We start from the raw sequence: 26874 nt of genomic DNA on the forward strand, positions 1-26874 counted from the left end.
AGCAAAAGAACAAACATTTTTCCTGTTGGAGCGTCTAAAACAAACGTAAATAAACAGGTGTCTCTTTTCTCAGAAGTTGCTCTGAGCAGAAAATAACTCAGAAAGAAACGCCTCACTTTGACTTAGTTTTAATGAGACAAGTCACATGACCCGGAGGTTTTCTCTGCGCCGCGTGAGCTTCGACTAAATGTCCACAACTGTTTTTAAACTCATCGGTGCATCATGATAAATTCATACAGAATGAAACATTCCCTGACTTTACGCTGTGTGTCAGAGAATGCACCGTAGAAACAGAAAAAAATGTATTACCTGATTTATAATTTTGTTTTGAAAAGAAAAAAAGGACAAATGAGTGTTTTTTTTGCAGGTTTTCGGTTAAAAGGCGAGCATAACATGGTCCTGCTTTAAATACGAAATTTCCTGGTAGTTATATGTTGTGTGACGTGAGAAGAGGCGAAAACATGAAAGAAGTTTAGTCTGAAAGTCCTCTGCAGCAGTGCTGTCCGACATGAAACTCCTCAGTAGAAAACAGAGCTTCTCCTGGCTTCTCAGGCTCCTGCAGTTCACAGCATCTGTGTTTGCTCTGCTTTCATGAGTTGCTTTACAGTCAGGATGCTGCTTTTATCAAAACTCCATGAATCCTCATCTTATGTCCTTTCCTTCCTGCAACCCCAGCCTGTGGACAGGAAAGCTGGACGTGATGTGCAGCTGCTGCAGGGACAGCATTAAGCACAGTGGGAGAGGGTCAGCTTCAGCAGTCCCTCCGAGTGCATCTTGTACAGGAGTTTGAACTCGGCAGGCAGCTGATGGGACTCCTGCCATTTGGTGGTGAACTTGGTGCCCTTCTTGTCGTAGTAGTGGTACGGCAGCTCCTTACCTGTGTTCGGGTCCCAGCCAAAGGGCCAGAAGCCGTACAGGTGAATTTGGTCGCACATGGAGGACGCCAGCGTGTACATCAGGATCCCAGTGCTCAGCCGCTTCGGCGACAACTGCTTGGTTTTCCAGTAGCTGTTGAGTACAAGTTCAGAGGACCGTTACCGTTACATGAGTTTAGTAAAGCTCAGAATAAGATCAAATAACTGATAAACCCTTAAAAAAATTTATCTGTTTTATCTCCACCTCTTTAGTTTTTGGTCAAAAACTCCATCCTTTAAACCCCAGTCAGCCTGCAGACGTGTTGTTTCCATGCAGAAGTGATGTTTCCATGCAGACGTGATGTTTCCAAGGACACATGATGTTTCCATGGAGACATGATGTGACCATGCAGATGTGATGTTTCCATGCAGACATGATGTTTCCTTGGAGACATGATGTTTCCATGCAGACATGATGTTACCATGCAGACGTGATGTTTCCATGCAGACATGATGTTTCCATGGAGACATGATGTTTCAATGCAGACGTTATGTTACCATGCAGATGTGATGTTTCCATGCAGACGTGATGTTTCCGTGCAGATATGATGTTACCGTGATGTTTCCATGCAGATATAATGTTTCTATGCAGACGTGATGTTTCCATGGAGACATGATGTTTCCATGCAGACATGATGTTACCGTGCAGATGTGATGTTTCCATGCAGATGTGATGTTTCCATGCAGACATGATGTTACCGTGCAGATGTGATGTTTCCATGCAGATGTGATGTTTCCATGGAGACATGATGTTTCCATGCAGACATTATGTTACCATGCAGATGTGATGTTTCCATGCAGACGTGATGTTTCCATGCAGACGTGATGTTACCATGCAGATGTGATGTTTCCATGCAGACGTGATGTTTCCATGGAGACATGATGTTTCCATGCAGACGTGATGTTTCCATGGAGACATGTTTCCATGCAGACATGATGTTACCGTGCAGATGTGATGTTTCCATGCAGACGTGATGTTTCCATGCAGACGTGATGTTTCCATGCAGACGTGATGTTACCATGCAGACGTGATGTTACCATGCAGACGTGATGTTTCCATGCAGACATGATGTTTCCATGGAGACATGATGTTTCCATGCAGACGTTATGTTACCATGCAGATGTGATGTTTCCATGCAGACGTGATGTTTCCGTGCAGATATGATGTTACGTGATGTTTCCATGCAGATATAATGTTTCTATGCAGACGTGATGTTTCCATGGAGACATGATGTTTCCATGCAGACATGATGTTACCGTGCAGATGTGATGTTTCCATGCAGATGTGATGTTTCCATGGAGACATGATGTTTCCATGCAGACGTGATGTTTCCATGGAGACATGTTTCAATGCAGACGTGATGTTACCATGCAGACGTGATGTTACCATGCAGACATGATGTTTCCATGCAGACATGATGTTTCCATGGAGACATGATATTTCCATGCAGACATGATGGTTCCATGCAGATGTGATGTTTCCATGCAGATGTGATGTTTCCATGCAGACGTGATGTTTCCGTGCAGACATGATGTTACCGTGATGTTTCCATGCAGATATAATGTTTCTATGCAGATGTGATGTTTCCATGGAAACATGATGTTTCCATGCAGACATGATGTTACCGTGCAGATGTGATGTTTCCATGCAGACGTGATGTTTCCATGGAGACATGTTTCCATGCAGACATGATGTTACCATGCAGATGTGATGTTTCCATGCAGACGTGATGTTTCCATGCAGACGTGATGTTACCATGCAGATGTGATGTTTCCATGCAGACGTGATGTTTCCATGGAGACATGATGTTTCCATGCAGACGTGATGTTTCCATGGAGACATGTTTCCATGCAGACATGATGTTACCATGCAGACGTGATGTTTCCATGCAGACATGATGTTTTCATGCAGACGTGATGTTTCCATGGAGACATGTTTCCATGCAGACATGATGTTACCATGCAGACGTGATGTTTCCATGCAGACATGATGTTTTCATGCAGACATGATGTTACCATGCAGATGTGATGTTTCCATGCAGACGTGATGTTTCCATGGAGACATGATGTTTTCATGCAGACATGATGTTACCATGCAGATGTGATGTTTCATGCAAACGTGATGTTTCCATGGAGACATGTTTCCATGCAGACATGATGTTTCCATGCAGATGTGATGTTTCCATGCAGACAACATGGTACCATGCAGACATGATGTTTCCATGCATACGCGATGTTACCATGCAGACGTGATGTTTCCATGCAGACATGATGTTTTCAGCGTCAGTTGTCACATTGTGAGGCTAAAATTATGTAAAATGAATGTATGAATAGTAGGACTGTGCTTTTGCTGTCCATTCAATTCCGATTTTTTTGTGGTGCTATTTTGATTTAAATTGCGATTTTCACGATTCTTCAATGTTGCTGATTTTTGTAGAATAAAAACGAAAAAAATATACAAAACTTTTTTTTGCTAGTCATTTATGTTTTTTATTTCAATGAGGAAAAAACAACACAGCAGCCAAACAATCATTCTAATGCTATAATACCCAAGAAGAAAGTAAGAAGATCAATAAAAACAATAAAAATGACAAACATTTTGTAATGGATTATTTTTATTTATTAAAAAAAAAAATCTATTTTTTTAACAAAAAATTCGATTTTAAAATTGTCAAGCAAAAAATCCCATTATTCCATTTTTTAAAATTGATGTTTCCACCCCTAATGAATAGATAAATCAGCATAAAGAGCAACCAGAAGTATGTAGAAATAACACACAGATCAGCAGTGACCAAGCCTTTTCTCATCTGCACATCATTCTCTCACGTCTGAAACACACACACTGTTTCCATGCTTCCACACGTCTTCCTACTACTATCTACCTGCTATCCTCACTAAAGCACCTCCACCTCGGCTGCATCCCAAACGTCTTCTTGGCTTTTCTCCAGCCATAGAGGATCATTATTTTTCTGCTTTTCTCATCACTTGTTGATCTTTGACTGCTCCTGATTGGACGTTACCGTCAGTTTAAGCTCTCTGATTGGTGGAAAGTCTGACAGGAAGTGTCTTCATCATCATGTCTAGGTGAAAATAGAGGTCTCTTAGAAACATGGTGGTGATGGTGATGAAGATGTGATAAATAATGGTGTAATCATGGATAATTTACCATCTAGTCTCTGAATAAACACTACATGTTGTGTCTGGATTGTTGCACTGGAAAACTTGCACAGATCACTTAAGGGGTAAACTATCCATCATGATTCACCATAGAGAGTTACACACAGCTGTTCCTGGACAGCTCGCCAGTCCATCGCAGGGCCACACAGAGACAAACAGCCACTCACGCTCACACTCACTCCTAGGGGTAATTTAGAGTAACCAATTAACCTAACATGCATGTCTTTGGATGGTGGGAGGAAGCCAGAGAACCCGGAGAGAACCCACGCATACATGGGGAGAACATGCAAGCTCCACACATATATGTATATGTGTATATATGTGTATATATATATATATATATATATATATATATATATATATATATATATATATATATATATATATATATATATATATATATATCGATAAACCTAGGAACTGCAGAAGAAAGCTTCCATAAGAAGTTAAGGTTTTCAAAGACTCACCTGCACTTAGGAGATCGGCTTCTTTGAGAACGAAAATGTTGTTTAAATGCTCCTGAACTTTAATAAGAACGTTCTTTTTTACAGTAAATATAAAAAAAAATTAAATAAATATAATGAAACAAAAACAACAATAAATTTTGAAGGTGAGAAAGCTGGCTGTCTCACCACCATATATATACATACATATATATATATATATATATATATATATATATATATATACATATACATACATATATATATATATATATATATATATATATATATATATATATATATACACATATATATATATATATATATATATATATATATATATATATATATATATATATATACACACACATATATATATATATATATATATATATGTGTGTGTGTATATATATATATATATATATATATATATATATATATATATATATATATATATATATATATATATATATATGTATATATTTATATATACATATATATATATATATGTATTATTTGAATCTGTGGAAGCTGCAAAGATACAGCTGTTCTGTGACCATTGCAGCTGCTTTCATCATGCAGTCATGCAGCATCATGGAGGGGGATGCTCTCCTAACCGGCCACAACAAAAGCGTCTCCGAGTCCTCTTAGTGTTAAAATCCCTCTGAGCTGCCTGAAAGTGGTAATTCTTCCAGGACAGGTAGATTTAGCGGGATTGATGAAGATTACGCTGCTGTGTGAGCAGCCTACTCGGCTGCTGCCACACTAAGCAGCAGACTTAAATCCCTCTCCATACACACAGTTACAGTTGTGTGCCATTCCTCTCACTAAATAGCCTTTTAATCCGGCTTTGGAGCCTAAATCTCCTCTCTGCCGTAAACATAAAGCAAAGCACTGTACAATACAAAAACACGTTCCTTTCCACACATGACAACAAACAGGATAAAGATACGGCGGGGTACAGGGTTGTTAAAGCGTAATGGGGCTCTGACTAACAGACATTTATTACCGAGACCACATTCAAGATACCTGAAACTGTCTAAGATTGCATCATTTCAAGATTAAAACTATTCCCAAAAATATTAAACAATGACTCTGTTGGAGCAAAAAAATGCTGATTAACTGTTTAAAAGAGTAAAAACAGGTCTTATCAAACCATCTGTATGTTTAGGTTTTTACCTACTTTTGTCCATCCATCCATTTTCCGCTGCTTATCTGGAGTCGGATTGCAGGGGCAGCAGCCGAAACAGGGAAGCCCAGACTTCCCTCTCCTCAGCCACAATTGCCAACTCTGTGTGGGGGGATCCCGAGGCGTGCCCAGACCAGCTGAGAGATATAATCCCTCAAGCGTTTCCTGGGTCTTCCCTGGGATCTCCTCCCAGAGGAGGGCCTCTGGTGGAGGATGTCCAGGAGGTATCCTGACCAGATGCCCGAGCCACCTCAACTGGCTCCTCTCGATGCGGAGGAGCAGGGGCTCTACTCTGATCTCCTCCTGGATGACCGAGCTCCTCCCCCTATCTTTAAGGGAGAGCCGGCCACCCTGCGGAGGAAACAAGATCTTGTTCTTTCGGTCACAATCAACAGCTCATGACCATAGGTGAGGGTAGGAACATAGATCGACTGGTAAATCGAGAGCTTCGCCTTCTGGCTCAACTCCTTCTTCACCACCACAGACCGGCGCAGAGTCCGCATTACTGCAGACACCACACCGATCCACCTGTCGATCTCGCGCTCCATCCTCCCCTCACTCGTGAACAAGACCCCGAGGTATTTAAACTCCTCCACTTGAGGCAGGACCTCACTCCCGACCCGGAGAGGGCAATCCACCCAATTCCTACTTTTGTGTTTACCTTTATATTACAACTTTCCATCAGTTTACCTGCCGTCATTCTGTTTCTTCCTGCACCACAAATGTGATAGTAATATTCTACACAAGAAGATACTTTGTATCTTCATAACTAGTTTTAGTTGGTCTATCAATTCAGCTTGAAAACTAGACATAAATCTGCCCTGTTGACAGAAGCTGAGTTATAGACTCTGTGTGCCTTTTTCTGACGCTTCCTCTTAAAGACTCATTCTACAACTTTCTGACCTTAAAACTCCGCGTCCCGGACGTGTTTGATGACAAAGTGACATCTATCAAGTGTATTTCTGGAGCTGCTGCTACCCAGCAGCATCTTGAGGCTGATAAACCGACACTATACAACTTTTACATCAAGGTCACAATGAGACTTTTAGCTTCATGGTATAACAAGGAACTGGCTGTTTTGAACATGCAATGTTGCTGATTCAGCAAAGAAACATAAGAAGATATGAAGGGAGAAAAAGACAAAACAAAAGTCATTGTAAGATCTTCGTCTACTGGCTGGAGAAAGCTAACAAGTCAAGTAGGATGCAGGATGGATGCTGGATTAGCTGTCGATAGGCGGCGCGTGATGGGAAAATGTCAAAAGTTCTGTAGTCTGTCTTGAAATCAGTTATTCGAAGCACTGGTGTGCCCACCGGCCCCAGAGGTTTATGTATTTACTTCACTTGGACCCACAAAAATTGATGTAAAGTCAAGAAATTTGGTTTTTGTCAAAGAGTTTGCTGAAAAGGTCACAGCAGGGATGGGAAACTCAAATCCTCAATGGCCACAGTCCTGCAAGTGTTAGAAGTTTCCCTGCAGGACTGCGGCCCTTGAGGACTGGAGTTGCCCACCCCCAGTTTACAGCAAATGCTGAGCACCACATCAGAATCAGCTTTATTTGTCATTGTGCCAGAGCCATTGAGCCACATCTGGTAGTTTCAGCGGCTGCACACACAAGCGACACTGTCAAGCGAAGGTCGAATATGGGGGAACCCAAACTGCAGAGGTGGGCCACATGCTACCATTACTGTATAGATGGTTTGGGTTTTTCTCAGGGAGTAATTCTTCTCCCAGTTAGAGGAAAGAGAAATATGGTTGCCATCCAGTTACACATGGGGCAAAAATGTTGCCACAGCAGAGATGGTGTCGGGAAAAAACTAATTTTGGTCATACAGCCCACAACATGCCCTCCAGCACCTTCCATGGGCAATCCTATAATAACGTATTTAATACCATCACATATGTTGCATATCTGCAGTTTGATGGCTGTATATTATGTGGATGCATTGTTGTGTAATGTGACTCACCTGTTGATATATTGCATGATGTTCCCGGGCCAAGCTAGCTGGACCTTAAGCTTCCCTCGGTGCTCCACAAAGAAGTCCACCAGCGTTCTCGTCACTGTGGCCGATGTGTGGAAGAAAAAGGCTGGGATCCAAAGGATGGCACCATCCAGCTTCTTCAGGCTCAGGAAGAAGTTGTTCCTGTCCTGAACAGTTAGTAAATTATTGTAGTATTTCTCCAGAATACTGGGGTTAAAGGTCGTCATGTTGGTCCGACGCCCAACATCCTTCTTAAAGACCTCTGTTGGTGCAAAGTTGCAGCGGAAGACAAAGTCAAATTTCTCAATCTGTGCACCGCAGCGAGAGCCGGTGAGGATGCCACTGTTGCCGATCACCGCGCAGACATTGTAGTGCTTGTTGAGGATCGGCGAGACCTCCGGGAGGAGCGAGCGGAAGTTTTCACCGATGGAGTAGACGTACTTGTGACTGGAGTAGTCGTAGTGCATCAGCTGCCCGACTCGGACAGCGTCTCGAGTCAGCGTGAAGTTGTGGGGGATGTCGATGTACTGAGAGATCTCCTTCCTGCAAGACACCACTGCAACTTTACCATCAGTCGTCACAAGGCAGATTGTAGCCAGGCTGTTCTTGCCTGAAGACAAAAACATCTCCACATTAACATAACAAGTTATGCGGTGAATTACTGGAAGACATTTCAGTGCGTTGGTTAATATTAACCTTTTGCGTAAAGCGATCACACACACAAAAACCAAAGGAATAATCTTGACGTGGAAGCCGTTGCGTTCTGAAGGTGTTGATTTCATCAGGTCCTGTTTGGGCTCCAAGAAATAATTAGGAAATAGGAAATAATTTCAATAATTTTGGATGTTTCTTGCTGCAGGACACCTGAATAGGATTAATGGGTCAACATGCGTGGTCAGAACCAGATATTAAACTGTTGAGCGCCGTCTAATATGAATCAGGTCAATACGGTCTTATTAACAAGATGAAAGCTTGATTTTATTCAGTGTGTGTCACTGTTTGCTTTTTACTTTTTATTTTGTAAGATTTAAAGAACTCTAAAGCACACAGACTTCAAAACAAAGAGTCTCAGTGTGAAAATAAATTATTTATATCAGTCTAAAATCTTTGAGTTTTTAATTTTCTTCTCTTTTGGGCTTTGAGACGTTTCAATGCTTCTCTCCATATGTCTACATGCAAAAGAGAACTTTGAGAGTAAAGGTGCCACATGGCAGCAGCTCCATACGTCTAGTCTGGTAGACGTGGTGAAGAATACTTGCTGAAGTTAAAACTAAGCAACAGAACGAGGAAGAAAGGAGATTTCTGTGACTTTGAATACATCATGGTTGTTGGTCTGAGTGTTTACTGGGATTTTCACACACATCCATCTCCAGTGTTTCCAGAGAAGGTCTGAAGAAGAGAAAACATCCAGCGAGCAGCAGTTGTCTGGACCAGAATGTCTGGTTGGTGTCAGAGGTCAGAGGAGAATGGGCAGACTGGTTGGAGATGATGGAAAGACAACAGGAAGTCCAGTAAGAACTGGTTCCAACCAGAACATCATCTCTGAACACACAACACGTCCAGCCTGGAAGCAGATGGTCTCCAGCAGCAGAAGACCACAGCGGGTTCCCTCCTGTCAGTAAGAACAGGAAACTGAGGCTACAATTCACACAGACTCACCAGAACTGGACAATAGAAGATGGAGAAACGTTGCTGGTCTGATGAGTCTCCAGTTCAGCTCCACATTCACATGGTAGGATCAGAATCTGCTGGAAACATCATGACAACATGGATCCATCCTGCCGTCAGGATCAACGCTTCAGGCTGCTGCTGGTGGAATGGTGGGGGGAGGTTTTCTGGTCCCACCTTGGTCCCCTTAGTACCAACATGACCTGGTTTAACCAGCACAGCCTACCTGAGTCCTGCTGCTGACCATGTCCATCCCTTTCTGAGCACAGTGTAGCATCTTCTGATGGAAACTTCCAGCAGGATGATGCACCATGTCACAAAGCTGTAGGTTGACTACTGGCACATAAACCAGTCATTTAGCAAAGACATGAAGAAGAAGACGGATAAATGTGGCTGTTTATATGTGAGTATTATTCATAAAAATGGGAGTAAACACTGAGAAATGAAGCAGCTTATTAAATATGAATATGAGGGACATTCCTACTCTGAAACCTCAGTCGGGTCATGTTAAAATTCATGGTTCAGGAATTTTGCTACGTGGGAAGCATCCCGTGGGGAGTTAGCTCCAGGGAAGGACGTTCGCTGTTTGGCAACAGCAGATGTAGAAATCCATCTTTCTGTTGTTATGTTGCTCATCTGAGCCGAAACTTCCTTTTCACAGCTCGAATCACTAAAAACTAAATCTGAAAAGATCAGATGAGCTGTAAAGACAAACAATAAAACCAGTTTAATCCAGTTAAAGTGAAGAAGATCTCTTATTCCTCATCTGTGACTTGTTCTGTTCCGTCACTAATTTAACTGCATTCACAATTACTTGGATTGATTACATTTGATTAATCTAAATATGAATTATTTTTCCTTTTTGTTGAGTTATTTTTGACCAAGGTCCACTTCTTGGCTGCTGGTTCACTCACGAACATATGCATATACAGTTGTGCTCATATGTATTCATCCCCTTTCATTACAGAAAAGCTGAATTTACAACAGTCACTCAAATAACTGGAGACTTAAAAAGAGAACAATAACTAAAAGTTTGCAAAAATATAATTTAGTAATATAAGACTCTGTTTTTTTCATTTAATTGAGCTGAAGAAAGGAAAAAAAAACCAAACAAACAAAATACCTGTCAACAGGTGCAGAAGTCTGACTGAGAGGAACAGAAAACACCTGACTGGAGCGGAAACATTAAAGGATTCTTCAACTAAATATTACTTTATGACTGATGGAATATGTAATAAATTATCCTCTTTGTTTGCTTTATAAAAAAAATATTTCTATTGAACCAGAATTAGAAAATAATGTCATGATTTTCATAAAATTTTTATTTATTTTTACTTTAAATGAAAGGTATGAATAAATATGAGCACAACTGTAACTCCAGCAGATACAGGCGGCGTTGACTGAACCAAGCTAGGAATTATTGATTCAGATTTCTTTTATTTACATGGTAAACTGATGATTGCTGCAGCGTTGATGTGCGCGGTGAGGCCTAATGGAGCTGGTTGGCAGACACATTAGCGCTGTCTACTTTGTTTTAGCTTGGCTATTAGCCGAGTGGTTTCATTTGAGTCTGATAGTAGCTGTTAAGGTGTCGCCCTCGTGTTATTGTCCTTTGCAGTTCTTGTGAAGATTGATTGTAAAGAGAAAAAAAAACGTCAGATCTCCAGACCAACTGGGACTTTTGCGCTTTTTTAGGTTCTTCTTTAGGAAATTGCTGGAAAACATCCAGATCAGCAGAGTTTCACGTCTTTATCCCTCTGCCACTAAAGGATTTTCATTTACTGTAACTTTTGATGAATCCAGCCGCCATTTGAAGTGTTGCATGCATCTTGTGGCATCGTCTTTGCATTAGTGAGTCCTTACGGTATCATTCTGCTGACATGGACAGCCAACGATGCTCACGGTCCACAGCTGCTGGTAGGGGGATCTGATCCCTGGCTGTGGTGTGGGCCATGGCCCGCCCTGAGGTGGTTTCCTCACCTCAGAATAAAGCAAATGTTTATCTCCAGTTATGTTTTCTATCGATGTTTCAGTTAAAGACACAGAGAGTAGAAGTCAGAGTTTATGTTTGTGCAGACAGAGGTGGGGGGAGGGTGGGGGGGTGCTGTGTGGATGTGATGTCTGAGAAAAACACAGTATGATCATCTTGACCTGTAATGTGTTGCATTTGAACATTTGTGTTTTCGTTTTAATTTTTAAACATAATTGTTATAATGAAAAGAATGTTCTGTTTTTTGTATGAGATTTAAGTTTGACTGGATTTGATCAATTATTCAGTTTTTCAAATTAGACATCTGACATTAATGTAACCTATGTTTGGTGTCTCGTCTGACAGGAACTCATTTTGATAACTAACAATCCACACTTGAACACATATCTGGAAAATAGTTATCACAAGCTGGTAAAGAAACAGACTGTTGCAAAGTCTGTTAATGTTTTATTTTGTTAGATATTTCAATATAATTAATAACCAGTGTTTCTCCTATCTCTATATTGGGGGGGGGGGGGGCACGCACCCCCACCCCATGCACTGTAAAATCCAACCTGTTGGCTTTACTTTAAAATGATATGCTTAAGAAAAAAAACTACATTTTTGTCCTTTAACTGCTTCAGTACATGTAACTTAAATGGTTTTAGTTTGTCAAACTTGATCAATTTGATTTAGTTGATTTAGTTTGATTTAGTTGTAAGTTCATGAGGTTGATACTTAATTGAGATGATACTTAATTTGATCAATTTCACATGATTCAAAAAGAGAGATGCTTCATTACATGTTGGTTATATTTTCGACACACATGATGATTTAGAGTCCACTTTATATAAAGTAACTAATGAACTTATAAATGTTCCTGATCTGCTGCAAGAACTTGATAAAGATGGAGTTTGTCAGATAAAAGACGTTGTTTGTGACGGTGCAGCCGCTGCCTGGATCACTGGATCTAAATACTGGGACAACCAGTAGAAGGAAACGCTGGTGGAAGGTTGATTATTGCTGATATCAGGTCAATGTGGAAACCAAAACATGCTTTGCAACTTCCGTTCATCAACGGAAAAAAAAAACGGGTTTTTTTCCCCTTTTTTTTTTTAACAACTTGTAAGTGAAAATTTATTCAATATGGATGAATGGAAAATGGATGTTTAGTTTAGATATCTTTAGAAAATCAAAACCTTTTTGTCTCATTTCAAAGAGTATTGTGTAATTTCAGCTTTTACTAATCTGCCAAAATAAAAGTTTTAAGGTTTTATACATTGAAATATGTCTAATTTGTTTCTAATTTGCTCCCAACAGAAACTGCATTGTGGGAAACCTCACCGTCACCGTTCCACAGCATCTTAATTATGCTGATTCAGCTTATTAAGTTATTTTTTAACATTTTGCAACTGATCGTTTATTTAACGTATTGAAATTAAAATGAAATTACATCCACTGTAGATACTCTGTTAAACTAATGTTACATGTAACAATGTGACAAGCCGCACCCTACCAGGAAGGTCAAGTTAACGAATTTATTGTCAGATTAATAAATAATGTGCACGCCCTCCCGTACACACAACCAAGAAGGTATTGTTATCTAGGACTACCTTTCTTACACACCATCTTTCCACTTTAGTCACCAGTGTTTGAACATTACCTCCAGATCTCCTTGACCTCATCAATAAAATAATACGATTCTCTTCTGACATGAACGGCGATGATGGAGGCTCCATTTCCGCTTACAGGTCGGATTCTTCTCAAACATTTAGTGCTTTTGATATGACATTGTGCAACATGATCTCCTTTGTTTTATATCAGAATCACATGGAAAACATTGGTCAACTTTGCTAAAATAGTGCTGGTAAGAAACCTTCACCAAAGAGCTACAAGGAAAATATTTGTTCCAGCTGGCTTTACGTTGGAAGTGACTTTGTCCTCCCGTAATACTTTGAACTGGTTGTGAGATCTAAGTGAACCAGTTCCACATCATGTGACACCAAAAAGGGTGAACGTCGCTCAGAAAACGGCTGAACCAGAAAAATCTTTCTACAAGGTAAAAATACCGTAAAAGTCAGTCAGTAATGGACAGATTAAAAACTCTGCACTGATATCAACTTGACATGACCGGAAAAAAGGCACAATTTTATCAAACATGAAATCCAACCATCGTTTGAATAAACATGTTTATTCATTGATCCAAGTCCTGGAATCAGGATCAGAACATGAAAAAGCTGTTTGGAAGAAAGAAACCGGAGTGAACCACAATATAAGTCCAGTAGAAAGGATTCTGCAGGGTAGAATAAATTAATCACCTTACATAGTCATCAGACAAGGATCAGGCAACGAGAAGCGGAAGGAAAACCTTTGTTTCATCTGAAACTACAGAATACGTAGTCTGGAATTGGAAAATGCAGCTTGATGTTGCAGAAATGCAGATGAACATGTAGAGTAGTGTACAGTATTTTCACACAGACATACAGCAGAAAAAACCCGTGGCTTTGGTGGTTTCCAGCAATGGATCCAAACTGAGACTGAGATTTAACAAAACGTCTCAATAACAGAGGCCATCTGGCTTAAAACGAATTTGTGTAAATGATAAATTTTCATGTGAGCGTGGTGAAATTTTCTGTTTCTGTGACATTGAAAGAGCTTTTCGCCAAGAAACAGAAACATTTTCACAACTACAGTAACGCTCACTGCTGTAAGTGCTAAAAGCCTGTTCGACTTGCAGGACCATCCAAGTCCACAGCCGAGGACAAAGAGGGACAGTGTGTGTGTGTGTGTGTGTGCGTACCTCAGCTGTATAAAAGCAGAGCTGTTGTAACTCCACTTAGAGGAATTCTGCATGTCCTCGCTGAGAATGTTGGTGAGAGAAGTGATAGCTGGATCCAGATACTTCATCGCCGTCTGGGAGCTACGCAGAGGAGGAAGTGACATGCAGGTTAACGTCTCGTACCAGGAGTCGGTCAGCCTCACCCAGTTGAACTTTCATATGTTTTGAGAAGCATTTTAGCTTTTTAAATAAAGATTTATAGGAAATGCAGGAAAGACGGAAATACAAAACCATTTATCTGGCATCAACATTATTAAGAAATATTTGGTTTAAGCAGTCAGGGAATCAGACAGGTTATTAAAATAGTTTGTACCCAGTCACTGGCCTGTTTCCAGTTACCCTAATTAGCTTTCAAATGCTCATCCAATTGTTTTTGATTTATCTGGATAAATTATCTCTGATGCGATGCTGCCATCAGATTGAAATTGAGGTAGTATTATTTCCATGAAATGATAAAATATCTAAATGTCAACATCTCATATGTTGTTTGTTTTATTAGAAATAAAATATGTAAGTAAATAAAATAAATAAGATTTGCTTATCATTTAACTCTGTTTTACAATAATAAGGGCTGTAAGTCAAGAGTTAACCATGAAGTCAACTAAAACCATCATGGATATTCCAAATTTACAGCTTCAGTAATAATTTTACATTCACTTTTCCTTTTTTTTATCCTTTATTTTCTCTGCCAACACAACAGATTTACCACCTGTCTGATTATCTGCTTGCATGTCTCAATGTTACATTACTTTAGGGCCAAGTCTGATTATAAATCCTACTTAAACATTATGATATGAATGCAGAAAAAGCTTACAAAGGTTGAGAAAGCTTTACATGAACTGGAACTCTGTGCTAGCTGTTTTTCTGTTTGATGCTAAAATGCCTTCAAGAACATGCAGAAATTTCAAGGAGCTATTTAACAAACAAACTGTGTAAATGAAGCACATTTTTACTGCTGCTGTTTGCTTAAGACAACAATCAGCTCATTGTCGATGCAGGCTATTAGTGACTTTCTGTCATGTGAAAGAAACTTATTTAGTGAAAGAATATATTAAATCAGATGTCTGCAGATAAATTAGCAATGAGGCCATACTCTTTTGGCAATTTTGTCCATCTTAACAAGTTTTTAAACTTAATTTGAAGCTCTGAGGAATAAAATACTGTTTGTCCAAATTTGGCTCAGATACATCTTCAGAATGTGTGAAGAAATTCTACATTAAAGATTGGGAAGAAGTCAATATTCTTGTTAAGATGAACATTTTATTGCAGTGCATTAAGCCTTAAATCCATTTCCTTTTAATGATAATCCCCATGAGAGATTATATTAAACTAAGACTCAATCTGACAGTGTACTCTGTAGATTTTAGGATTTTTCTAAAAGAGAAATTCTAGCATTCTAGCTTTTGTAGCTTGATCCCCTTGTAGCTGAAAGAATTACTTTCCTATCAGGAAGATAGTGTCCAGTCTAGATATACAATAGAAACAACTCTTCAAATGACCACAGAGCCAAATGTAAATTATTGGTAAAGTCAATCTTGTTCACACACAGGCTTATTAATTAATAGTATTAATTCATAGATTAAAAACAGAGAAAAACTGCTTTTCTGGCTTCATCAAAAAAAGTAAAAATACAACATCCAAAAACTACTAAGATTCGTGATGGATCAGATTTTGTGTCTTAGTTACAGAGCATGTAGAAGTATTGATTTGTTAAAATAATTTATTTGCAACATTAGTAATCTAATGATGAAACTTTAGCTGTATCAAAAGGGTCATGACTTCCTTTGCTTGGTTAGATATGATTATGACAGACAAATATTTTGATAACTGTAAATTGCTAGCTAACGAAAGATCTAACTGTTAAAAAGTGCTGTGTCAAAACTATTTATTAAGGTTTTTCACTTAGCTAAGTTATGCTAGTTGTTAGGAAGCAGAAGAGCTTAAACTGTTTAGGTCAAGAATGTGCTGTGCTAAACTCCAAGTATTTTTGCTTTTTATTAGCTGCTAACATCAAGATGTTAGAAGCTAAAATAAAAAAATGTGCTACTGGAAACCTCTAGTCTTTACAAGAAGCTAGGCTATGTCAACTGCTTGCTAGCATAAACTTAGGTCAAGAGTATCTATGGCTTCAAGTCTTCAGTTAAGCTATGTTATTGTCAGATTTTTTTTTTCTCTCTACAAGGCACACAGGGATGAATCCCATATTAGCCACTAGCTAAAACTGGCCAAGAAAGAGTTATTAGCCCTGTCGCAATACCTACACTAAATCTTATGGTATTCTAAGTGTGCACCTGGTAGATATGCATGTCAGGGTTTGAGTGCACAGGTTACAAGCTTGGGAAAACAGCTAAATAAAGACAGTGATGGGTATGGCTTCAACTTCCCATTACATCACTGATACATCATGATTGCATCAACCTGAACATTCAATCCAAGGACACAAGGGAGGAAGAGTGAATATTGGGACAGGGCCATAACAAATTCTTTATATCTGTCTTTTTCTTGAACTATATTAGCTGCTAATTAACAGAAGAGCTAACTGTTCGCAGTCAAGTGTGTGTTGTGCCAGACTTCTAAAGTATTGTTGCTAAGCTAAATTATATTAGCTGCAAGCTAACAGATCAATAAAATATTAATATCTGTGGTCTATTGTGTGCTGTGGCGAACTTTTCACTAAGCTAGGTTATGTTAGTTGCTAGCTAGAAGAACATCTTGGTCTGTTATAGTCTGAGGTCAGAAGTGTCACATGGATAACTCAAGATTTTAGCTAAGCTATATTATTCTTTCTGTACCAACTTCCAAAGATGCATCAGAATTAGGTTTATTTGAGAAATTATGTACAAGCTAACAGAACATAAAAATGTTTTAAGTTTAGGGTCAAGAGTGTCAAACAACAGGTTGTATGAATAACTTTATCTTACATATACCAGTTTAGGGGCGTGAACACCATCAGAAGTCATTTACTATGTTCCATATTATGGCTTTCAGAGCTATAAAAGCAAGCATGTTTACAACAATCTGATAAAATTATGGTTTGACTGGTGGGGTTTGTGTTACAGCTGAAAACAGTCCAGATGAAGACATGGCGTTGAAACATGATCAGCAGATTGAGTATGGAATCTCATTCTGTGTTTGGATCTTACCTTAATCACAAAACTCACAGATAAGTCATTTCATCGTATTTTACTTTAACTTCATGTCAGTTTGAAACCCTGTAAATCATTTTAATTTCTTTTACTGCAACATCTGCCACAGTTGATACACCGCACACTGATTTAAGAACAAACAGATTATGTGACACACCATTGTGCAATGAGAAGTACTCCTCCCTAAAGTGAGATTTAAAAATAATTAGGAAGTAAACAGATTTTTTTCATGCTGTTAGAAATCAACAGGATCATATTCAAACGTGCCAGTGCAGGTTCAGTGGCGTAAGCTCAACTTTGCTTTCTAACACAAGCAGTTGGCTGCAGGTTTCAGCTTACCCAAACAAAGCTGAAGCAAAAAAGCTAAATAAATAGATAGATAGATAGATAGATAGATAGATAGATAGATAGATAGATAGATAGATAGATAGATAGATAGATAGATAGATAGATAGATAGATAGATAGAATAAATGAAGGACATATTGCAACACTGCATCTGTAATGAAAGTGTCATCACTCTGTATTCACCTCAGGTCAGGTTTGCGAGGTGGCCTCTCACTGCAGCAGGAAGGTGAAACACAAAACAAATATAACTGACCCAGTTGTTTCTTTATTGTTAGTTAAATGACACCAGTGGTTTTCAAATGAAATCTAACGGAGAGGCAGGAATACATACAAAAACCCAGCATGCAAACTGCTCAGTGCATTTTAAATACCATCCTTTATGCTTTGAATGAAATAAAAGTGATGTAATACAGCTGCTGCTTAGTGAGGATGGCCAGGCCAACAAACTGTCATGACAACTTGTAAAATAGCCTACATACAGTGGATCAATATGTGTCGCAGTTTCACAACAAAGCTTCAATACTTGTCCAGTGCTTACTTTTTTACTTCCATAATTCTCTACTAGGATGGCATTAAAGCCCTTTCTGCAACAATACCTAAAAGTGACATTGAAAACGATCATTTATAACCTTTTCCTCTATTTTCTACTTTACACTAAAATTTTATGCTTACAGATAGAAGTTCACAACATATGGTTAAAGTTAGGATTGATGTACAATTTCTGAAAAGAGCATCCTTGTCCAGTGCAAACCGAGATTCCTTCTTATTCTCCGAATGTTTTGATGGTAGTGTAAATTTCCGGTCTATGAGGGCATCAGTTTAACATATTGTTATTGTCTCCCTGATCCTGCACACTTGATTCGTATTAAATGGCTCTTTTCAACATCTTGTTGTCAAGTTTTACCCAAGTATGTTGACCCATTAATCCGATTCAAGTGTGTTGCAGCAGGAAATATCCAAAACCATCAAAGACTGACTTTAGACTTTATGTTGAGGATCATTTTTCTAATATTGTTCCACATATTTTAGATACAGTTTGTCTCAGATTTGTGAAGGTGCCCATATTTATAAGTCTCTTTGTAATGTTCTGTTATCACCAGCCTGTTCCCAATCAACCTAATTAGCTGTCAAAAGCTCCTCTGGTTGTTTCTGATTTGTGCCAGATACTTTTTCAGCTTGTTGCTGCTTCTGTTCCAGCTCTTGTTTACTTGAAATTCAGACTTTAAGCGAGTTTAAGCTGGCTAAGGCCTTAATGAACAGGGTTAGTTAATTAGCACAGTATACCATGGCGATCATGATGAACATCACACACACTTCATATTCATGCTTTATGTTCTATTACATGTTAATCCATGTAGCCCATGTTCTCTTAACTGCTAACTGTAAGCTTTAGCAGGTGATAACAAAGTAGAAAAGTAATTGTTAAAGTAACAACTTGACGGTGAAGTTTGTAACGCTTTTGACGTTGGCTCCATACAGAGTTTTTCTCTGACGAAAAACATTCTTGACAAAACTGAACCATTAATGGCATTGTGTTACGATCGGAGTCTAAATGTCATCAGTAGAAAACTGGGGAACGACAATGTAGTTGTTGTACAATATTGATATCTTTTGTTAAACACAACTGTGAGATTGTGTCGTCTTGGTCTCACGATGTCCAGACATAGCTCAGTGTAAGCCAACTAAACAACACAGTCAGAACACCTGCAGGCACGACTAAAGGTGCTGTTGAGCGATAGCTCAAAGTTTATATCATATCCATACATGTATACATACATACAGAAATACATCCCTCCATGCACCACATCTATTCACACCCATCCATCAATCATTCATCCATACATACATAAATAAATCCATCCCTCCATACATGCATACATACACACATACACCCACCCATCCCTCCATTGACATCCATCCATCCATCCATATATCCACCATTCAATCCACAGCCATTCATCCTTCCATTCATTCAGCCATCCATCCATTCATACATCAATCATCCATCCATCCACATCCATTAATCCTTCCATTCAACTATCCATTTACATCCATCCATCCATAAACATCCATCCATTCATACATAAATACATCCATCCACATCCATTCATACTTCCATTAATTCATCTAGCCATCATCCATCCATCCATTCACATCCATCCATCCATTCATCCATCTGTCTGAAGGTTATCCGAATTGCTGACAGCTTAAAGCTGGATTAGGTAATGCTGCTCCGAGACATTTCAATTTCACTCTGGGTGAAGTGGTTCCTCGTCCTGATAGTAGTCTATACATTTTGTAATCATGAACAATAAGAAATATAGTTAGACCCCTCAGTTTACTGTAAATCTGTAAAAACTCTGACCAATCCAAACGTTCCGACCCAAATGGATTTGTTCATTTCTTATATTTCGTAGCTTCTTCCCCCAGCTCCCCCTCCTCCCCCTCCCGCTGTGCATACCTGATAGCCACACCCTGCATATAAACAGCGTGCTAGGATGAAAATACAAAGTAGTGAAAAAGAAACTCGGAAGGCAAACATGGCTGAGAAAATGCAGGAAGGATTTCCCGACCCGGCTCGGTTTATTTGCCTCTTCCTGCTAAACAGCCGAGAAAGAAAAAATCGTTGTTGGAAAAAGCTGCGAATAAAAAAGCCTTGGATCACGCAAGGAGCAAAACCAGAGGGGGAGGGGCCAAGACAGGGGGAGGAGCCAAGACAGGGCGCCACTTTCAAATCTTACTAGCTCCCCAACAATACCTACCACAGCTTTAGACCTCACTTTTCCTGTCTGGAAAACCTCACAAGGGAGGCGTCCATATCCATAGAGCCTGTTTCGGACTGCCAAGGCCCCATCTTTAGTTCTCATCCAGCTCCCACTGCATCCAACCTCTTTGGCTCCTCCAACAGCGGGGATAGCACATGAAAAGGTGGACCAATGTTGATCTGTGATTTTTGCAGGGGATCCTTTTGAATTGGTATTTGGCTGGTCTATTTCCTAAAACCAAGTTGTCTTGCATGATCCCAGCAGGGGCTTAAAGGCCCAAACAACTGAGTCCCATGTAAACGGCTCCACTATGATATGGTGACACCTTGAGGAGGAGATTGTTATGAACTTCGAGCTGAATCCAATTTCACATCACAGATTTAAGAACAACTTATGCTCCACCCTTAAGGACAGATGCTGCGCCTTTTGTCTGTCTTCTAAGTCCTTTACATGCAGAATTTGGTCAGTTTTCGGGGCCCTTGCAGATGCATAGCCTCATTAAGCAAACAAAGTGGTACCACCAGAAACTGCAGGGGCAGTGTTGAGGAGTATAGCAGACATGTGACCTACGAAAGGTAGAAAGAAGAAGAAGCTGCGGTATGATCACACAGACTACTCTTTCATATGCCTTTCTAAGAACATTATCATTATCTCATCCATTGGTTTTGTTATTGTCAGAGGTGTATAATCCAGGTGCGATGAAGTAGAAGTCCTACCATGTTTTTGGATCGACCTGGTGCATTTAGAACAGGTGTTTTCACTTGCAGGCCCATCTACCTCGCAATGAAGCTGAGCTGATTCAGCTGGTTTAGTGGCTGGCTGGAAAAGCTCCTCAACAGGACTTATACTTTATGGCACCTGGATTATACACTTCTGGTCATTGTCTTAGGGCACATTCACATCACCCTTTTTTAACCGAATTCGAGTCCGTTTGCTTGGAAAGTCCGCTTTGTTTGGGGAAATGTGAACTTGCCAAACATATTTAAATTCGAAAAAAAGAAGCGGACTCGGCCCACCTACAAATGTAGGTCTCGGCCAGTTTCAAGTGGACCAAATACAGGAAGCAGACTACAAAACAAGTCCCTTCCTGCATGTAGGTATAGAATTGCATTGTGGGTAAATCCATAGCGATGGCGTTAAGGGTCCTCTGCCTCGTCTGGTGTTCATACTGCGTCCATTGTTGCAGTGGATTTCTGCAGTATACTTGCTTTAGACACAATAAAAACCCAAAACAGCCATAGTTTGGTCCCCATGTTTAACTCACTGGTGGAGGAAACAGAGTTTTCTTCTTCACACCGGTCTTGTCCTCTCTTTTGCTAAATACTAGTGCAGCGCCACCTCTGGTGGGAATGGGGATATATTATTCTAATGGTTTAGCGCGTTTGACCAAAGTGCAGCGTCAACGCAGTCTCGGTCTGAATGGACAACCCCCCCCCCCCCCCCCCCCCCCCCCAACAACTGAGCTGAGTCCCCAATCTGACCGAGTCCAGCAGACTATCCTGATGTGAACGCACTCATAATCTGATGTTGGAACTCAAAGTTGAACTCTGAATGGTGCTCTCTGGTGGATGTATTGGCAAACAACCATGCCAACATAAAGGACGTGTATGAAGGCAGCGACATTTGAACTAGATGTCCCTATTTAAATATGCAAAGGAAGGATAAATGGGCTTTTAGCTAAACCCATGCGATCACTAGATCAGCTGTCCACACAGCTAACTAGGTATGAAGACTAAATTTCAGCTTGTCATTGATACGTTTACACAAGCTGCTCAGGATATTTCCTGGTTGCAAAATAAGTAAAACAAAAAGAAACCTGCACTGAGTGCTGACATTGTCTCATTGGCAGTCAAACTTTAGGAGTTTTGGAGCGAAGGAAGGTTTGGAAAACCAGTATTTGGTCCTGTATGTTGCTGTGTTTGTGGACAGGAAGGTCATGACATGAACAAACACCCATCCCATCCTCAGGCACCACTGTCACCAGAGCAAAAGTATGACTTTAATGTGATTAAACTATCCCTTACCAAACAACGACACAGCAGACGACATCTCCAGTCCGTCCACCAGCAGAGTGCTTTCTTCAAATGTTCACATCTAACTCATCTAAAGAGCAACCTTGGCCTGCGGTGACGGAAAAGGATTAAAGGTGGGAGGAAATTGAATGTGGCTCTCATGTTGTAAATCATGGCAGCCAAGGGCGGCTCTCCGGACTCCAGAGCATCAGACGGATGCGCTTTTAGCTTCACACTCCACACCTGACCCGACATGTTGGACAGAGCGGTTTTCTGTGGAGCTGTTCTGCACGGGTCCGATAGAAGCCTGGTGAAACATGTCTGAAGCTTTCTGTGCAAAGACGATGAGGAAAATGCAAACTGAAAGGAGGGAAGAATGTAACACAATATTAACGTTATTGTACAAACTGGACGCAAACAGTCCTTAAACATTTCAGTCCGCTGCAGATGAGGTATTTAAAAATCTCTGTACTTAAGCGCATTGTGAAACAGATTGTACCAGCGCTGATTCCATCAGCTCACAGACGGTCATTTTAACCACTGCAGCTTATTTTTCCTTTTCTCTTTTTATCAGCAGCCCTGCACAGATGTTTCACATTAATGACCCACCAGAGGGTCAATGAGTATAATCCCCCCACAGAAACGTCCCTTTACAGGAAGCGTTAGCGAACAAAGAACAAAAGAAGAAGCGAAAGACTAGAGGAATGTTTGTGAAAGACATATTTCCATGCAATCATTTGACTCTGGTGTATTGATGGAATTAGTTATTTTTAATAAAAATATCACAAAACGCTGATAATTTAATGGCTGATTTCATGTTTGAACCTGCGTTTCTTTATGACTGATTGTGTTCACAACATCCAGGGTTTATAAGAAAATTTAAACCTGGAAAAAACTCCACTTAAACTGCTATTCTAGGTGATTTTTGATGCTTTAAATCTTCATCAGCAGATGTATCTAACTGAGAAAAGAGGAGACAGCAGAGCTGTGATGAATAAGATGATGTAGTTGATGTGGGATTAAGTGCCAGATGTGCCGTGTTCCTTCAGGCTGATACACATTCACACCGACTAGAAAACACAGACATTTAAATCACTTCATTTCAGCAAAGCCGCCTCATCATCACCATCAGAAATCCTCCGTTTGGAAGTGGAAGACTGGAACCGGTCAGCCTGATTATACGACACATTTACTGTGGAGTTATCAAAAAGAAACGTGGTGAGACGTAAAACGTTAAAATGAACCAAAACTCTGCTGAAACATTCCGATCTTTCTTCATCCATCAAGCCAACACTGTTAACAGCAGCAGATCATCGTAAAGCCCAACTACTTCACCAGAAAAACCAGATTGTTTCCCACGGAATCCATGTTGTACTGTCCTCAAACGTTTGATATACACCCTGAATAGTAGCGGGTTGGAGATACTTGGATCTGCAGCAGTCATAAGAGTCCTGTTACCACTAGCAGTGGTATTGTGGTACTACAGGGAGGCACAAGCTGGTAAAACCACTGGTAGCAGCTGTAAGGCTGGAACTCTACTTGCTTTATGTGTATTTATGGTGGGCGCTTCATGTGCTTTGTGTTTGTTTGAATCATTGTTTGTGCGATATGGAATAAGTAGCATGAGCAGCGTAGGACAAGCTCATCGGAGCTGATTAACAATGAAGCAAGAATAAGCGAATGAATCTTGAGGTTTGGCCCTGCGATGGACTGGTAAGCTGTCCAGGGTGTACCCTGCCTTTCGCCCAGGGACTGCTGGGATAGGCTCCAGCTTCCCCACGACCCTTCATCGGATTAGGTGGTTAGGATGATGAATGAATGAATGAATCTTGAGGTTTGCTGTTTTTACTTTGGTGTTAAAACTTTATGCAGTTTTCACGAAGGTTTGGGAGAGGCAGCTAGCTATCTGGCATGTCACCATGCCGTTCCCTGGATGGTCCGTTTGCTTTCCCACTCCAAGTAAAGCACGCGCGGCCAGACACGGCCTGCTTTATGTATTAGGGGTGGGAAAATCAAATCGAAAAATCAAAAATAGGGATTTTTTGCTTCACAATTGAATTTTTTTTGTTAAAATATCCTTTTCTTCAAATAAATAAAAATAATCCATAATAAATTTTTTGTCTTTTTACTTGTCTTTTTGGACATTATAGCAGCAGAATGCTTGTTTGTCTACTGGGTTGTTTTTTCCTAATTGAAATCAATAAAAATGACACGCAAAAAAAAGTTGTACATATTTTTTTTTGTTTTTAATCTACAAAAATCAGCAATATCGAAGAATTATGAGAATCGCAATTTAAATAAAATCGGCACCCAAAAAAATCGGAATCAAATCGAATCCAGATGAAAGCATATCGTCACAGCCGTAGTATTTATGGTCCTTACATACCATCTATGACACCGCCGTTTATTAAATATTTCATCCATGAAGTCGGAAGTAATTAATGCTCTTTCTAGTTTTACCATGTTTATTTATTGTATTACTTTGCTCTCATCTCATGTGCTGGGCGGTAGGTCTGGGCGATTAATCTGGTTTTAATCTCAGTACGATCTGGGTTTCCATCGATGATAAAAATAAAAGGGTGTGATTATTTCTCTCTGCAGTTTCCTCTCCTGCTGTCTTCAGCTGCTAATCGAGCGTCTCTGGCGTTGCAGCGCTGTGCTGTAAACTCCTCCCACAGCCGCTTTGCTTTCATTCAGACACCGTTGCCAACTTGGAGACTTTCTCGCTAAATCTGGAGACTTTTTTTTGTTAAAAGTGACAAATCTAGCAGCTTTTACTGGAGTTATTAGAGACTTTTCTGGTGTTTTGGCGACTGACTTGAAGGCACATATTGTTCTGCAGTTACTGTAAGGAAGGAGCAGCGGGAGCCTCTCCCGTCCTAAAGCACTCCCAGGCGGCCAGTCTCAGTCGGCTCCGGCTGCAGGTCAATGTAGAATAACTGCAGTAGGCTGTGGAAGTTCACCTAAACATAGTTTATACCATTGTCAGCAACAACTGGCTGCTTTATTTTTGTATAAACGCACACGTAGTTCGGTGAGTTAAACACTGTAATATCCCTCCGTTGCGGGGCGTTACCATAGCAACATGTTAACCAGCTGGTTCAGATCAGCTGTCTTTTAACAGGTGGATGAGAGAAACGTGCTGCAGCCTGACAGCGGTTGTTTGGTATAAAACGTACATCCAGGCCAACGTAAAATAGTTCCTATATAAGCTGATTAAAGAACTGGAACCGTCCATTAGACGGTTATAATGCACGACACGGAGTCTAGAACACCACAACACACAGTGTTGTTTATAAATACTGGATAATCGTGCTAAATAATCGAGATCTCAATTTCAGTCAAAATAAGTGTGATTATAACTTTTGTCATAATGGAGCAGTCCTACTGGATGGTGGGACTCCACACCAAAAGGCCAATGTTCAAATCTCCCCGCAGCCGAGACGTGAACCAGCGACCTTCTTGCTGTAAGGTCCCGATGCGGACCCCCACACCGCCGTGTGGACTGCAGAACTGATCATGTTAAAATAATCATCTCATCTTATTTTATATTCATCACGAACCTGAATCAGAACGTGATGGTTGAACTTATCAGAGCTCAGCGTCTAAAATGATCCAGCCTGCGTGAAACACGCCGAACATCCAGGTGTGACTGGATTCCTCATGGCTCCTCAGGAGGTCCATCAACCATTTTTCTCTTTTTTTTTTTATCACTACATGACAACAAATTGAAATAGTTCACATAAAAAACACAGAGATTTGGCTGTACTCCATGACTAAATACACCCTTTGTCTTGTTTAGTTTGAGGGACAGTAAATATTTTTCTTCCAGTGATTGACCTGCCAGTGAAAACACAGCAGCCCGCCACCCCCTCCCACAGGAGAGAGGCCTCCCGCAGGGTGGAGGGAGACATGAACAAACATTTCACACAGGTATGACACACTTTTTGCTTGCTTTCTCCTGAGAACAGAGCTGATTCAGTGTTGTTGTGTTTTCTGTGAGGCAGCTCAGCTGGCTAGCACATCTGCAGCTGCACAGCCCGGCCTGGACTCACCGAAACCCCGCGTGGAACATGTACATCCTGGGTCCCCCGTTGGCTCCATATCTGGAGGTCCCGAGCAGGAAGTCCTTCTTGATGGACACGTAGCTGATGAGCGACAGGATGAGCAGCGCCACGCTGAAGATGATGAGTCCCAGCGCACTGGCGATGCGCACCATCCTGCCTCTCTGCGGGCAGCTGCCCCCCAGGATCACGCGCTCAGCGAGCGGCCAGGAGGAGGGGAGCGCGAGCACCCAGGCGCACCGCATCCGCGGCAGCGCGAGGCGGAGGCGCAGAACTCCACGTGAGGAGGAAGAGATAGTCCCGCGAGATGCAGGAGGCCGCGTGGAGGAAGCACGGATTTATGGACAGGCCTGAAGCAG

General features: G+C 40.5%; 1 protein-coding gene across 1 annotated transcript; it reads right to left on the reverse strand.

Annotated features, from left to right (window-relative positions):
* Positions 1–725: 725 nt before the first annotated feature.
* On the reverse strand, positions 726–26760 carry st8sia3 (ST8 alpha-N-acetyl-neuraminide alpha-2,8-sialyltransferase 3; the record flags this gene model as incomplete). Its single annotated transcript, XM_079256621.1, has 5 exons — positions 726–1008; positions 7691–8248; positions 14143–14262; positions 17858–17887; positions 26507–26760. The coding sequence occupies 5 exons, from the start codon at positions 26758–26760 to the stop codon at positions 726–728; spliced, it is 1245 nt and encodes a 414-aa protein (XP_079112747.1).
* Positions 26761–26874: the final 114 nt, after the last annotated feature.

This window comes from Telmatherina bonti (genome assembly GCF_933228915.1).
Source record: "Telmatherina bonti genome assembly, chromosome: 17".
NCBI classification, from domain to species: domain Eukaryota; kingdom Metazoa; phylum Chordata; class Actinopteri; order Atheriniformes; family Telmatherinidae; genus Telmatherina; species Telmatherina bonti.